The 16,094-nt window shown below is 39.3% G+C and overlaps 1 protein-coding gene across 1 annotated transcript in view; it reads left to right on the forward strand.

Moving 5' to 3' along the window:
* Positions 1–16,094, forward strand: part of DOCK3 (dedicator of cytokinesis 3) — a 419,595-nt gene that overhangs the window by 279,274 nt on the left and 124,227 nt on the right. The window contains exons 10-11 of the mRNA XM_040445563.1: positions 2,604–2,631; positions 13,356–13,359. Coding sequence (XP_040301497.1) covers positions 2,604–2,631; positions 13,356–13,359 — 32 coding nt within the window. The remainder of the gene's footprint in view (positions 1–2,603; positions 2,632–13,355; positions 13,360–16,094) is intronic.

Below are 16,094 nucleotides of genomic sequence, written 5' to 3' on the forward strand. Positions count from 1 at the left end.
CTTTGTCATAGATTAATTGACCATATAAGTGTAAATTTATTTCTGGTCTCTGTATTCTAGTCCATTGATCCATGTGTCTGTTTATGTACCAATACCATACTGTTGTGGTTACTACAGCTTTATAATATAACTTGAAGTCTAGAATTGTGATACCTCCAATCCTGTTTTTCTTTTTCAAGATTGCTATTTGTCTTTTTGTTAAGTTATGAGTTCTTTATAAATTTCCTGGATATTAGACCTTCATCAGATATATGATTTGCAAATTTTTTCTCCCATTCTGTAGGTTGTCTTTTCACTTCCTTGATAATGTCCTTTGATGCACAGCAGCTTTGGGTTTGATGAGGTCCACTTCATCAATTTTTTTCTTTTGTTGCTTGTGCTTTTGGAGTCATAGGACACATTTTTAAAATTACATAGATACACTGTGAACAACTTGATACCAATAAACTTGTGTTCATATGTGTAAGAATGTTATCTTTATAGTAGCAAATATCTTAAAGCAGTCTAAATGTCCATAAGTCAAAAGATAACTAAGTATATAGTAGTATAACCTTTGAAAAGACAGAGGTGAAAAGAAGTGAGAGGGAAACTGAATTAGGTTTCAATTGTTGCATAACAAATTTCAACAAATTATAAATTCAAAAAGACCCATTTTTTAGTTCACAATGATGTAGGTTAGAAGTCTGCCATAACATGGCTGGGTTCTCTGCTCAGGGTATCACAAAGCTGAAGTCAAAGTGTCAACTGGGCTATGATCTAGTCTGAAATCTCTAGGGGAAATATGCTTCCAAGGTCATTGGTTGTTGGCAGGATTCACTTCCTTAAAGTTGTAGGATTGAGGTTCCCATTTCCTTGCTGGCTTTCATCTGGGAGCTGCTCTTAGCAGCAAAAGATCACCTGCTTTCCTTGCTATGTAGCCTCCTTCATCTTTAGGTTAGCAACAGTGCAGTGAATCCTTCCCATGCTTTGAACCTCTGACTTCCTTTTCTGCAACTATTTGGAGAATTCTGTACTTTTAAAAGATTCATGGTCAGAGAAGTGGGAACCCTCTTGCACTGTTGGCGGGAATGCAAACTGGTGCAGCCACTCTGGAAAACAGTGTGGAGGTTCCTCAAAAAATTAAAAATAGAACTACCCTATAACCCAGCAATAGCATTGCTAGGAATTTACCCAAAGGATACAGGAGTGCTGATGCATAGGGGCACTTGGACCCCAATGTTTATAGCAGCACTTTCAACAATAGCCAAATTATGGAAAGAGCCTAAATGTCCATCAACTGACGAATGGATAAAGAAGATGTGGTTTATATATACAATGGAATACTATTTGGCAATGAGAAAGAATGAAATCTGGCCATTTGTAGCAATGTGGATGGAACTGGAGAGTATTATGCTAAGTGAAATAAGTCATACAGAGAAAGACAGGTACCATATGTTTTCACTCATATGTGGATCCCGAGAAACTTAACAGAAGACCAGGGGGGAGGGGAAGAGGGGAAAAGAAAGTTACAGAGAGAGAAGGAGGCAAACCATAAGAGACTCTTAAATACTGAGAACAAACTGAGGGTTGATGGGGGATGGGAGGGAGGGGAAAAGTGGGTGATGGGCACTAAGGAGGGCACCTGTTGGGATGAGCACTGGGTGTTGTATGGAAACCAATCTGACAATAAATTTTGTATATATATAAGTATGTATATATGTATGTGTACATATATATACATGTGTGTATACATACGCATACATATATGTATGTGTATATATATACATATATATACAAAACAATTATTTTTATAGAAGACACACACAAAAAAAATAAATAAATAAAAGATTCATGGTACTGGGTCATACCCAGATAATCTCCCTATCTTACGTTCAATTGTATCATATAACATAACCTAATCATGGGAGTAAAAGCCACTATATTTACAGTCACAGGAATTTGCAACCCCAGGATTGAGGGAGAAATTTGGAGGACCATCTTAGAATCAATCTACCTACAGCAGGGATTGCTTCTACATAAACGCATTCTATATATTAAAAAAACACACACACAAATATTGTCCAGTGAAAACAGCAAGTTTACAATTGTAGGTATAGTATGACCTGTATTTGTGGGGAAAAACTATATATGCTATATGCATATAATGTATATTACAATCTTCAGTAATTTTTTAAAAGACTAAAATTTCTAAGAATTCTTGAACTGACTGATATTTAAAGTTTTGGTAGTGATACTTTCTTAAAGTAGCTGGCAATAGTCTTATAGCAAACTATAACAAATATTGGCTTTTCTGGATGAGTAGATAAATAGACCAGAATGTTTCATTTATACTTCTTCCCTTCAAGTAGCCAGCTTCTGATGTCAGTGTGGAACAAACATCTACTTTGCTTTGGAGTGATAATGAGGTAATAGAAGAACAAAGCCTATAAACAGCCAGAATTTAAAGTGTCCTTTGTGTTTTTTCCTTAATATCATAGATTCCCCTTGTATAGCGAATGCATTACCTTTGTTGAAAAATTATTTTTTCTGTATACACATCTACTAAGATTGTTAACCATTGGGGTGCCTAGGTGGCTCAGTCGGTTAAACATCTGACTCTTGATTTTGGCTCAGGTCATGATCTTAAGGTTTGTGAGATTGAGCACTGCATCAGACTCTGAGATAGTGAGGAGTCTGCCTGGGATTCTCACTCTCTCCCTCTGCCCCCTCCCTGCGCATGCATGCTTTCTCTCTCTCTCTCTTAAAATAAGTAAATAAAGAAGATTGTTAACCATTATATTAATCTATTTAATAATTACCACATAATTACTTCCTCAAAATAGTACAAATAATTTTCTTTTAGAATAGAATTTGTGTTATAATTTGTATTTGTTCTGTGTGGATTCATTTGTTCTTTCTATTATGTGAATTTTCATATTCATACAAAAAGTATTATTGTGTAACCAACTTATTTTCTATGTACCTCTGGTGTGTCTGTTAATATGCCTAGTTCTCTTGCTGACTCTTTACCAATTTAGCAAAGTGCTCTAAAGTATCAGGGTACAAGTGATTGATTTCATCACTCAACTGGCTTTCTCTGAGGAGCCTTCTCTTTGCCAGGTTTTTCTGCGAGGCCTTGAGAACACAAAGTTGCCCTCAAAAACTTAATCTTTCTTGATTATCACATGAAAACACTTATGTTAGCTATCTTTTCATGGCTGCTGTGCAGAGTAAGTTAAAATACTTCATTTCTTATTCTTCTGGAGTTTATTGAGCATTCAAAATACCCTTGCGTAGAATTAACTTCTTGAAAATCAGCTGTTTCTGTAGTTGAAGTACAGAACTCTCCTTGAGAGTCCAGCATTCTACCCAAATGAGATAATTTGCCTCTGTGAAAATCTCAGGTGTCCTTGAAAGGAATTTTCCTTTAAAATGATATGTGAGAATTTTGTTTATTAAATCAAACAGTTTTGCTTCCCCCTGCAAAAAAGTTCATGTCTTACAATGCAACTGGAGCGTATTGGCGGGAGCTTAGGCAGCCGATGAGGGGCCTGCAGTTCAGTCTTGATCCTTCCACTCAGGGCCCCATGGTATGGTCTAGCCTGCCTTAACTTGCTCTGGAATATAGCCTCCAGCTCACTACCCAACACTGCCCCCAAGGATTTCCTGTGAGTCCCCATAGGAATAAAAGGAACTACCACCCTGGCTCAAGTGACTGTCAGCATCGCCTTCCTTTTCTACTCTCCTCTCTAGTCTGTCATTGTCAATATGCATATCTTCCTTGGAAATTACAGAGGTCTAGAGAAATTAAAAATTAGCTCAGTCTCTGTCTGTGATCATCCAGGGATCTATGATCTATGGATGGAGAAACCAACACACAGATACTTAAGTGAAACTTCTTATAATCCTATTGTCTTATAAGCTCTTTCATTAATATATTCTTATATAATGCAAAACTGAAAATATAGAATGAATGCAAATATAGCTTAAACCTAAATATATTTCATTCCAGTGGCCAAGCCAATCCAACATACTTTCATATAATGCTTTTCATATATATGCCCAAGGCACAGGTCTTGTTCACAAACATTAGAGTAAAAATCTGCTAAGAGGTAGTCAAAGTGAAACTTTCACTTTAGGTATATACCATTATCTATGATTTAACCTGTGTCTCTTTTCATCTGAGAATAAGATCAGAAGTTGGTCTCTTGTATATGCCAATGATTATTATGCTCTGACTCTTGATGTCAGACTAGAGAAAACTTTCTTTTAATTTTTTTAAAGTTTATTTATTTTTGAGAGAGAGAGCGAGCACACATGCACGCACAAGCTGGGGAGGGGCAGAGAGAGAGAGGGTGACACAAAATCCAAAGCAGGCTCCAGGCTCTGAGCTGTCAGCACAGAGCCCGATGTGGGGCTCGAACACACAAGCTGTGAGATCATGACCTGAACCGAAGTTGGATGCTTAACTGACTGAGCCACCCAGGCGCCCCTTGAGAAAACTTTTTTAATGTTTATTTATTTTTGAGAGAGAGAAAGTAGAGAGGGGAGGGACAAAGAGAGTGGGAGAGAGAGAGAATCCCAAGTAGGTTCCATGCTGTCGGCACAGAACCTGATGGGGGGTTCAGATCCCACAAACCATGAAATCATAACCTGAGCTGAAATCAAGAGCCAGATGCTCACCTGACTGATACAGTGTCCTATAGAGTTTAGATTAAAACATTAAAAGAAATGGTCAGGTTCCTTAAGAAGATTCTTGTTTACAAGGAATTTGCCTTTTGTCTAGACCATAATGCACAGTACATAGTAGAATAGAATGACTAATGCTTCTGACATAAGTTCAAAAGAACTTTGGCTGGAGGGGCATGTGGAGAATTGAGGGGTGTAAAAATAGAAATTATAGTAGATTGGTATAGTAATTATTTGTGAATTGGGTGTTTATGTTACACTTAACTATGTGCCTCCACTGTTACAGGCTCTAGAGATGGCTGTAAATAAAACACACAAAAATTGCTGCTCTCATGAAGCTTACATTCTGGTAGTGAGAATCAGTCCATAAATACAACAAACAAGTAAAGTGTATAGTATATTTGGAGAGAGAAGTCTTATTGAATAGAAAAAGTAAACTATAAGGGGGATTTTGCTATCTTGAATAAAGTCAGGATAAGCCATTCCAGAGAAGGTGAATATACCATGGGGCCATCTTCCAGAGAAAAGATCTCTTGTCTACCGTCCTATCATCATTGGATCTGAAAATGACTCCAAACTAATAAGGTGGAGCGAAGGGATGGAACTATAATCAGCCTTCTCACCCTTGGTCATTTAAGGATAAGTAAACTAGATGGGAGGCCTTTGCCATAATCCAGATGAGAAACAAGGGTGGCTTGGATTTGGGCTGTCTTTTAAAGGTACAGATGTGCTGGTTTCATTTCTGGCATGGTAGAGTGTGCCCCTATCAGGCTAGCTCCTATCAGGCTAACCCCTGTTAACACTGGCTAAAAAACAAAAAACAATCACCTTAAGGTTCTGCGAAACGAACAGAAGCAGGCAGATACTGGAGGGGAGTAAAAACTTGAAGGAAGGGACCAACACAGGGTGAATTTCCTTTTTTGTGGTCTGGTCTGAGTTGTAGTCTCAGAACATTGTAAGGTAGCTAAAACTCCAGTAGAAAGCCTCCACATTTTTAGCCTGAGGAACTAACACATGGAGCCTGGGACAAGCATGACCAGCGCAGGGAGTCTTGGGGAGGAGAGGGGAGGAGATGGAGAATCCCAAATTCTATATATGGACACTGCCCGTGTCAGCGGGTGATCCTGAAACACAAATAGGCAAGGCAAACTCAAAGAAGCTAGCAACTAAGGCTAAAAGAAAATTGAGATTTGACCTGCCATCAATCACAGGAGAAACATTAAAGATTAAGCCTAAACAAGTTAATTCCTATTAAAACAAAAATACTGACTAAACCTCTTAAGAAGACTATAAAAGAATCCAGTGTCACAGCATAACAATTATAATGTCCAAGATACAGCCAAAAATTATGGAATATCCAAAGAACCACAAAAATGTAACCTATTCTCGGACAAAAAGGCAACCAACAGAAGCCAATTGTGAGAGAACTAAGGTGTTGGAATTGTCAGACAAGGCTTTTAAAGCAGCTCTTATAACATGTTCAATGAGTGAATAAATAGTAAAAACTCTTGGGGCGCCTGGGTGGCGCAGTCGGTTAAGCGTCCGACTTCAGCCAGGTCACGATCTCGCGGTCCGTGAGTTCGAGCCCCGCGTCAGGCTCTGGGCTGATGGCTCGGAGCCTGGAGCCTGTTTCCTATTCTGTGTCTCCCTCTCTCTCTGCCCCTCCCCCGTTCATGCTCTGTCTCTCTCTGTCCCAAAAATAAAAAAAATAAAAATAAAAAATAAAAAAAAAACACGTTGAAAAAAAAAAACTCTCAACAGAAAAATACAAAATACTTCTTTAAATAACCAAATGGAAACGGACCCACAAATGTATGGCCAACTAATCTTCGACAAAGCAGGAAAGAACAGCCAATGGAAAAAATCTCTTCAACAAATCGTGCTGGGAAAACTGGACAGTGACATGCAGAAGAATGAAACTGGATCACTTTGCTGCACCATGCACAAAAAAAAAAAAAATTCAAAATGGATGAAAGACTTAAATGTAAGACAGGAAACCATCAAAATCCTAGAGGAGAAAATAAGCAGCAACCTCTTTGACCTCAGCCAGAACAACTTCTTACTAGACATATCTCCAGAGGCAAGGGAAACAAAGACAAAATGAACTATTGGGACCTCATCAAGATAAAAAAGCTTCTGCACAGTGAAGCAAGCAATCAACAAAACTAAAAGGCAACCTACAGAATGGTAGAAGATATTTGCAAATGACAACCTACAGAATGGTAGAAGATATTTGCAAATGACAACCTACAGAATGGTAGAAGATATTTGCAAATGACATATTGGATAAAGGGTTAGTATCCAAAATCTATAAAGAACTTAGCAAATTCAACACCCAGAAACCAAATAATCCAGTGAAGAAATGGACAGAAGACATGAGTAGACACTTTTATAAAGAAGACATCCAGATGGCTAACATACACATGAAAAGTTCCTTGACATCACTCATCATCAGAGAAATACAAATCAAAACCACACTGAGATACTACCTTACACCTGTCAAAATGGCTAAAATAAGCAACTCAGGAAACAACAGATGCTGGCGAGGATGCAGAGAAAGGGGAACCCTTTTGCACTGTTGGTGGGAATGCAAACAGGTGCAGCCACTCTGGAAAACAGTATAGAGGTGCCTCAAAAAATTAAAAATAGAACTATCCTATGGCCCAGAAATTGCACAACTAGAGACTTATCCAAAGGATACAATACTGAGTCGAAGGGACACGTGCACCCCAATGTTTATAGCAGCACTATCAATAATTGCCAAATTGTGGAAAGAACCCAAATGTCTATCAACTGATGAATGGATAAAGAAGATGTGGGGTGTGTGTGTGTGTGTGTGTGTGTGTGTGTGTGTGTGTGTGTGTGTAAACACACATACGTGCATATATACATACGTAATGGAATATTACTCCACAATCAAGAAGAATGAAATCTTGCCATTTGCGACAACGTGGATGGGATGGAACTAGAGTGTACTGTGCTAAGCGAAACAAGTCAGAGAAAGATAAATACCCTAAGATTTCACTCATATGTGGAATTTAAGAAACACAACAGATGAACATAGCAGAAGGGAAGGAAAAACAAGATAAAAACAGAGAGGGAGGCAAACCATAAGACTCTTAGAGAACAAACTAAGGGTTTCTGGAGGGAGTTGCATGGGGGAGAGGGCTAAATGGTTGATGTGCATTTAGGAGGGCACTTGTCGGGATGAGCACTGGGTGTTACATGTAAGTAAATTCTCGTGAAACCAATACTACACTGTATGTTAACTAACTTGAATTCAAATTAAAAAAAAATAACCAAATGGAGATTTTAGAACTGAAAAATATATCTATATTAAGAATATCTGATAAAAAAATACATCTGGATGAGGTTAATTGAACCATGAGATGACATGAAAATATCTCTGGATGAGGTTAATTGAACCATGAGATGAGAATCAGTGAATATAAAGACCAATATGAATTATCCAGTCTAAAGAAAAAAAATATTGAAACAAAGCAAAATAAACAACAAAACCTTATGGTGACAATTTCAAAAAAGACTCATACTGGAATTTCATAAGGAAACAGGAAGAAGAATGGGTCCGAGAAAACATTTGAAGAAATAACGGCAAATAACTTCAACAAATTTTGCGAAAGACATAAATTTACAGATTCAAGAAACCCATCAAACACAAAACAGGATAAATATGACACATCATTGTCTAACTACTTAAAACCAATACAAAGGAAAATCTTAAAAGCAGCTAGTAAAAATGACACATTGCATACAGGGTAACAACAATTCAAGTGATCATGGGCTTTTTATCAGAAACTATAGCGACCAGAAGACAGTAGAAAAAATCTTTACAGTGTTGAAGGAAAGAACTTAGAAGTGATGAGAGAAGATGGCAGCATAGGAGGACACTGGGCTTACCGCATCCTACTGATCACTTAGATTCCACCCACATTTGCCTAAATAACCCAGAAAACCACCAGAAGACTAGCAGAATGGACTCTCCCGAGCCAAGCATAGACAAGAGGCCCACGGAAGAGGGTAGGAAGGGTGGAGAGGTGGTGCATGCTACAGGGACTGGCAGGAGGGAGCTGGGGCAGTGGAGGGGCAGCCCGCCCGGCAAGGCAGAGCCGCCGAGTCTGGTTTGCAAAAGCGGAGGGGCCGGACTGCGTGAGTTCTGACAGCCAGCAGGACTTAACATCTGGAATGTTATAAGACAACAGCTCTGCTCAGAGAGCGGCAGGGCGAGAGGACACCGGGAGGGAGAGTTGTTGAGCCCCAGAAGACAGAGCTCAGCTCAGCAGGGAACAAAGGCACTGGCCAGCGTCATCTCCCTCACCCATCCCCCAGCCAAAATCCCAAAGGGAACCAGTTTCTGTCACCAAACTTGCTTGCACCCCGAAAACACCCAACACTGTGCTTCTGTGGATCCATCCCTCCAACAGGTCTGCCTGCCTCCCTCCCAGTGCTGCAGGGCCCCTCCCGCAGGGGACCACCAACAACAAAGTGAGCTAAACCTGCCCCTCCCGCCCCTGTGGACCTTGCAGATCCACCCCGGCTAATACACCAGATCCCATAGAAGCACTACCACAAGCCTGGAAGTCTGCAAGTAGCCCAGATGGGCCACACTGCTCCACAGTAAGTCCTGCCCCTGGGAGAGGGGAAGATAAGGTACACACCAGTCTGACTGTGGCCCCAGTGGTGGGCTGGGGGCAGACCTCCGGTTTGACTGCGCCCCCCCCCCCCGTCCATCAACACAAGTTACTCCAGACAGCACAAAGGAAGTGCCCTGCAGTTCCACACCGCTCCAGGGACTATCCAAAATGACGAAACGGAAGAATTCTCCTCCAAAGAAACGCTAGGGAGTAGCGACAGCTAACGAATTGATCAAAAACGATTTAAGCAATATAACAGAACATGAATTTATTAAAAAAATTTTTTTTTCAACGTTCATTTATTGTTGGGACAGAGAGAGACAGAGCATGAACGGGGGAGGGGCAGAGAGAGAGGGAGACACAGAATCGGAAACAGGCTCCAGGCTCTGAGCCATCAGCCCAGAGCCTGACGCGGGGCTCGAACTCACGGACCGCAAGATCGTGACCTGGCTGAAGTCGGATGCTTAACCGACTGCGCCACCCAGGCGCCCCTAACAGAACATGAATTTAAAATAATAGTCATAAAATTCATCGCTGGGCTTGAAGAAGGTATAGAGGACAGCAGAGAATCTATTGCTACAGAGATCAAGGGACTAAGAAATGGTCATGAGGAGCTAAAAAATGCTATAAATGAGTTGCAAAATAAAATGGAGGTGACCACAGCTCGGATTGAAGAGGCAGAGGAGAGAATAGGTGAATTGGAAGATAAAATTATGGAAAAAGAGGAAGCTGAGAAAAAGAGATATAAAAAAAAAATCCAGGAGTATGTGGGGAGAATTATAGAACTAAGTGATGCAATGAAACACAACAATATCCGTATAATAGGGATTCCAGAGGAGGAAGAGAGAGAGCAAGGTGCTGAAGGTATACTTGAACAAATCATACCTGAGAACTTCCCTGATCTGGGGAAGGAAAAAGGCATTGAAATGCAAGAGGCACAGAGAACTCCCTTCAGACATAACTCGATACGATCTTCTGCACAACATATCAGTGTGAAACTGGCAAAATACAAGGATAAAGAGAAAATTCTGAAAGCAGCTAGGGATAAACACGCTCTAACATATAAAGGGAGACCAATAAGACTAGTGACAGATATATCTACTGAAACTTGGCAGGCCAGAAAGGAATGGCAGGAAATCTTCAATGTGATGAACAGAAAAAAATATGCAGCTGAGAATCCTGTATCCAGCAAGTCTGTCATTTAGAATAGAAGGAGAGATAAAGGTCTTCCCAAACAAACAAACAAACAAACAAACACTGAAGGATTTCATCACCACTCAACCAGCCCTATGAGAGATCCTAAGGGGGATTCTGTGAGTGAAATGTTGCAAGGACCACAAAGTACCAGAGACATCACTACAAGCATGACCTATAGACATCACAATGACTCTAAACCCAATCTTTCTATAATAACACTGAATGTAAATGGACTAAATGCTACAACCAAAAGACATAGGGTATCAGAATGGATAGAAAAACAAGACCCATCTATTTGCTGTCTACAAGAGACTCATTTTAGACCTGAGGACACCTTCAGATTGAAAGTGAGGAGATGGAGAACTATCTATCATGCTACTGGAAGTCAAAAGAAAGCTGAAGTAGCCATACTTATATCAGACAAACTAGACTTTAAATTAAAGGCTGTAACAAGAGATGAAGAAGGGCATTATATAATAATTACAGGGTCTATCCATCACGAAGAGTTAACAATTATAAATGTCTATGTGCCAAATATGGGAGCCCCCGAATATATAAAACAATCACAAATATAACCAATATTATTGATAAGAATGTGGTAATTGCAAGGGACTTTAATTCTCCACTTACAACAATGGACAGATCATCTAGACACAGGATATATAAAGAAACAAAGAAACAATGATACATTGAATCAGATGGACTTGACAGATATATCTAGAATGCTGCATCCCAAAGCAACAGAATATACGTTCTTCTCCAGTGCACATGCAACATTCTCCAAGATAGATCACATACTAGGTCACAAATCAGCCCTTCATAAGTATACAAGAATTGAGATCATACCATGCATACTTTCAGACCACAATGCTATGAAACTTGAAATCAGCCACAGGAAAAAGTCTGGAAAACCTCCAAAAGCATGGAGGTTAAAGAACACCCTACTAAAGAATGAATGGGTCAACCAGGAAATTAGAGAAGAAATTTAAAAATATATGGAAACAAATGTAAATGAAAATACAACAATCCAAATGCTTTGGGATGTAGCGAAGGCAGTCCTGAGAGGAAAATACATTGCAATCCAGGCCTATCTCAAGAAACAAGAAAAATCCCAAATACAAAATCTAACAGCACACCTAAAGGAAATAGAAGCAGAACAAGCAAACACACCCCAAACCCAGCAGAAGAAGAGAAATAATAAAGGTCAGAGTAGAAATAAACAATATAGAATCTAAAAAAAACTGTAGAGCAGATCAATGAAACCAAGAGTTGGTTTTTTTGAAAAAATAAAATTGATAAACCTCTAGCCAAGCTTCTCAAAAAGAAGAGGGAGAGGACCCAAAAGGATAAAATGAATGAAATGGAATTATTACAACCAATCCCTCAGAGATACAAGCAGTTATCAGGGAATACTATGAAAAATTATAAGCCAACAAACTGGAAAACCTGGAAGAAACGGACAAATTCCTAAGCACCCACACACTTCCAAAACTCAAACAGGAAGAAATAGAAAACTTGAACACACCCATAACCAGTGAAGAAGTGGAATCAGTTATCAAAAATCTCCCAACAAATAAGAGTCCAGGACCAGATGGCTTCCCTGGGGAATTCTACCAGACATTTAAAGCAGAGATGATACCTATCCTTTTCAAGCTATTCCAAAAAATAGAAAGGGAAGGAAAACTTCCAGACTCATTCTAAGAAGCCAGCATTACTTTGATTCCTAAACCAGAGACCCAGCAAAAAAAGAGAACTGCAGGCCAATATCCCTGATGAATATGGATGCAAAAACTCTCAATGAGATACTAGCAAGTCGAATTCAACAGCATATAAAAAGAATTATACACCATGATCCAGTGGGATTCATTCCTGGGCTGCAGGGCTGGTTCAACATTCGCAAATCAATCAACGTGATACATCACATTAATAACAGATAAGAACCGTATGATCCTGGCAATCGATGCAGAAAAAGCATTTGACAAAATTCAGCATCTTTCTTAATAAAAACCCTCAAGAAAGTCGGGATAGAAGGAATATACTCAAACATCACAAAAGCCATTTATGAAAAGCCCACAGCTACTATCATCTTCAATGGGAAAAAACTGAGAGCTTTCTCCCTGAGATCAGGAACATGACAGAGATGTCCACTCTTACCGCTGTTGTTTAACATAGTGTTGGAAGTGCTAGCATCAGCAATCCGACAACAAAAGGAAATCAAAGGCATCAAAAACGGCAAAGATGAAGTCAAGCTTTCACTTTTTGCAGATGACATGATATTATACATGGAAAACCCAACAGACTCCACCAAAAGTCTGCTAGAACTGATACATGAATTCAGCAAAGTCACAGGATACAAAATCAATGTACAGAAATCAGTTGCATTCTTATACACTAACAATGAAGCAACAGAAAGACAAATAAAGAAACTGATCCCATTCACAGTTGCACCAAGAAGCATAAAATACCTAGGAATAAACCTAACCAAAGATGTAAAAGATCTGTCTGCTGGAAACTATAGAAAGCTTATGAAGGAAATGGAAGAAGATATAAAGAAATGGAAAACATTCCGTGCTCATGGATTGGAAGAATAAATATTTTTAAAATGTCAATAGTACCCAAAGCTATCTATACATTCAATGCAATCCCAATCACCATTGCACCAGCATTCTTCTCGAAGCTAGAACAAGCAATCCTAAAATTTGTTTGGAACCACAAAAGACCCTGAATAGCCAAAGTAATTTTGAAGAAGACCAAAGCAGTAGGCATCAAAATCCCAGACTTCAACCTCTACTACAAAGCTGTAATCCTCAAGACAGCATGGTATTGACACAAAAACAGACACGTAGACCAATGGAATAGGATAGAAACCCCAGTATTAGACCCACAAACGTATGGCCAACTAATCTTTGACAAAGCAGGAAAGAACATCCAGTGGAAAAAAGACAGTCTCTTTAACGTATGGTGGTGGGAGAGCTGGACAGCAACATGCAGAAGAATGAAACTAGACCACTTTCTTACACCATTCACAAAAATAAACTCAAAATGGATGAAGGACCTGAATGTGAGACAGGAAACCATCAAAACCCTAGAGGAAGAAGCAGGAAAAAACTTCTCTGACCTAAGCCGCAGCAATTTCTTACTCGACACATCTCGAAAGGCAAGGGAATTAAAAACAAAAATGAACTATTGGGACCTCATGAAGATAAAAAGCTTCTGCACTGCAAAGGAAACAGTCAACAAAACTAAAAGGCAACCGACGAAATGGGAAAAGATATTTGCAAATGACATATCAGACAAAGGGCTAGTATCCAAAATCTATAAAGAGCTCACCAAACTCCACACCTGAAAAGCAAATAATCCAATGAATAATTGGGCAGAAAACGTGAATAGACACTTCTCTAAAGAAGACATCCGGATGACGAACAGGCACATGAAAAGATGTTCAACGTCACTCCTCCTCAGGGAAATACAAATCAAAACCACACTCAGATATCACCTCACGCCAGTCAGAGTGGCTAAAATGAACAAATCAGGAGATTATAGATGCTGGCAAGGACGTGGAGAAACGGGAACCTCTTGCACTATTGGTGGGAATGCAAACTGGTGCAGTCGCTCTGAAAAACAGCATGGAGGTTCCTCAAAAAATTAAAAATACACCTACCCTATGACTCAGCAATAGCACTGCTAGGAATTTACCCAAGGGATACAGGAGTGCTGATGCATAGGGGCACTTGGACCCCAATGTTTATAGCAGCACTTTCAACAATAGCCAGATTATGGAAAGAGCCTAAATGTCCATCAACTGATGAATGGATAAAGAAATTGTGATTTATATATACAATGGAATACTATTTGGTGATGAGAAAGAATGAAATCTGGCTTTTTGTCACAACATGGATGGAACTGGAGAGTGTGATGCTAAGTGAAATAAGTCATACAGAGAAAGATACCATATGTTTTCACTCCTATGTGGATCCTGAGAAACTTAACAGAAGACCATGGGGGAGGGGAAGAAAAAAAAAGAGATTAGAGAGGGAGGGAGGCAAAACATAAGAGACTCTTAAAAACTTAGAACAAACTGAGGGTTGATGGGGGGTGGAGGGAGGGGAGGGTGGGTGATGGGTATTGACAAGGGCACCTGCTGGGACGAACACTGGGTGTTGTATGGAAACCAATTTGACAATTAATTTTATTAAACAATAAAATAAAAATAAATTAAAAAATAAAAAAGTGTTGAAAGCCAAACACAGAATTATCTATCTGGTGAAAAAAATTTCAATAATAAAGATGAAATGAAGATATTTTCAAATAAAAGAAAAGTAAGAGAATATGTCACCAGTAGAATTGTATTTCAAAATATGCTAACGGCAGCTAACTGGTTCTCCAGGCTAAAAGAAAGAATTAGAAGGAAACCCAGATTTTCAGGAATGATTGAAGAGCACTGGAAATGGTAAATATATGGGTAAATATAAAAGTCGATATACACATGCTAATTCCTCCCTCACTTCTTTTTTAGAGGATTATATGTGCAATCAAAAATGTTACAGAGCCTGCAGTGAACTGGTAACAGTTATTAAATGAACTAATGACTTGTTTTAAACTCTGAAGATGGACTTCCAGCATCAAGTCTACAGTTGCAAAAATGACTTTGTGTAGAATCTAGATTAATTCAAATAAAGGCATTCTCTCCTTTGCCCCATTTCTACTCCTGCCTCAAGGCCAAAGCCACAGGTAGAGTGATTCAGGCAGGTTAGCCACTCCCACTCCTATCCCAGCATGTACTTGGCTGCACACCTTGGACCGCTCATTCCCACCAGTTGCTAGTCAATGGAAGACGGTTCTCAAAGGATCCACTGTTCCATCCTGGTCCAACAGATCATTTAAATAGCTGCTGTAGTCTTCTCAAATACAGCTACTGCAGATCACAATCTTTAGAGCCAGTAGAAAGCCAGTAGAAAGTGCCAGAGATTTCAGGGCCCAGGTTGGGATATCCATTGATCACCACTAAGTCTTTGTTGAAGGGGAAAAAAAATGACTGAGACATTTGTTAAAGACAGTAAGGCAGACTTTCTTCAGGATATTGTGATGGGTTTAAGGACCACAGCAATAGGATTTTGTTGTAGAGGAGAGAGATTGGGCTCAACTACAATTACATCAAGGAAAAGTGGGAATTTATGACCAAAGAGCAGGGTTGGGAGTCAGTGGATAGAAAAATCACATTGAGACACAATGACAACCACTGAATTTGAAGATCATCTAGGGAGGTTTTAAATGATGTGGTTTATTTTTTTTTTATGTAACTTTATTTTTTATTTTTTAAAATTTACATCCAAATTAGTATATAGTGAAGCAATGATTTCAGTAGATTCCTTAATGCCTGCCCCTTACCCATTTAGCCCATCTGCCCTCCCATAATCCCTCCAGCAACCCTCAGTTTGTTCTCCATATTTATGAGTCTCTTTTGTTTTGTCCCCCTCCTTGTTTTCATATTATTTTTGTTTCCCTTCCCTTATGTTCATCTGTTTTGTCCCTTAAAGTCCTCATATGAGTGAAGTCATATGATTTTTGTCTCTCTCT

This window comes from Herpailurus yagouaroundi, unplaced genomic scaffold, assembly GCF_014898765.1.
Source record: "Herpailurus yagouaroundi ecotype Mexico unplaced genomic scaffold, PumYag 193, whole genome shotgun sequence".
NCBI lineage: Eukaryota > Metazoa > Chordata > Mammalia > Carnivora > Felidae > Herpailurus > Herpailurus yagouaroundi.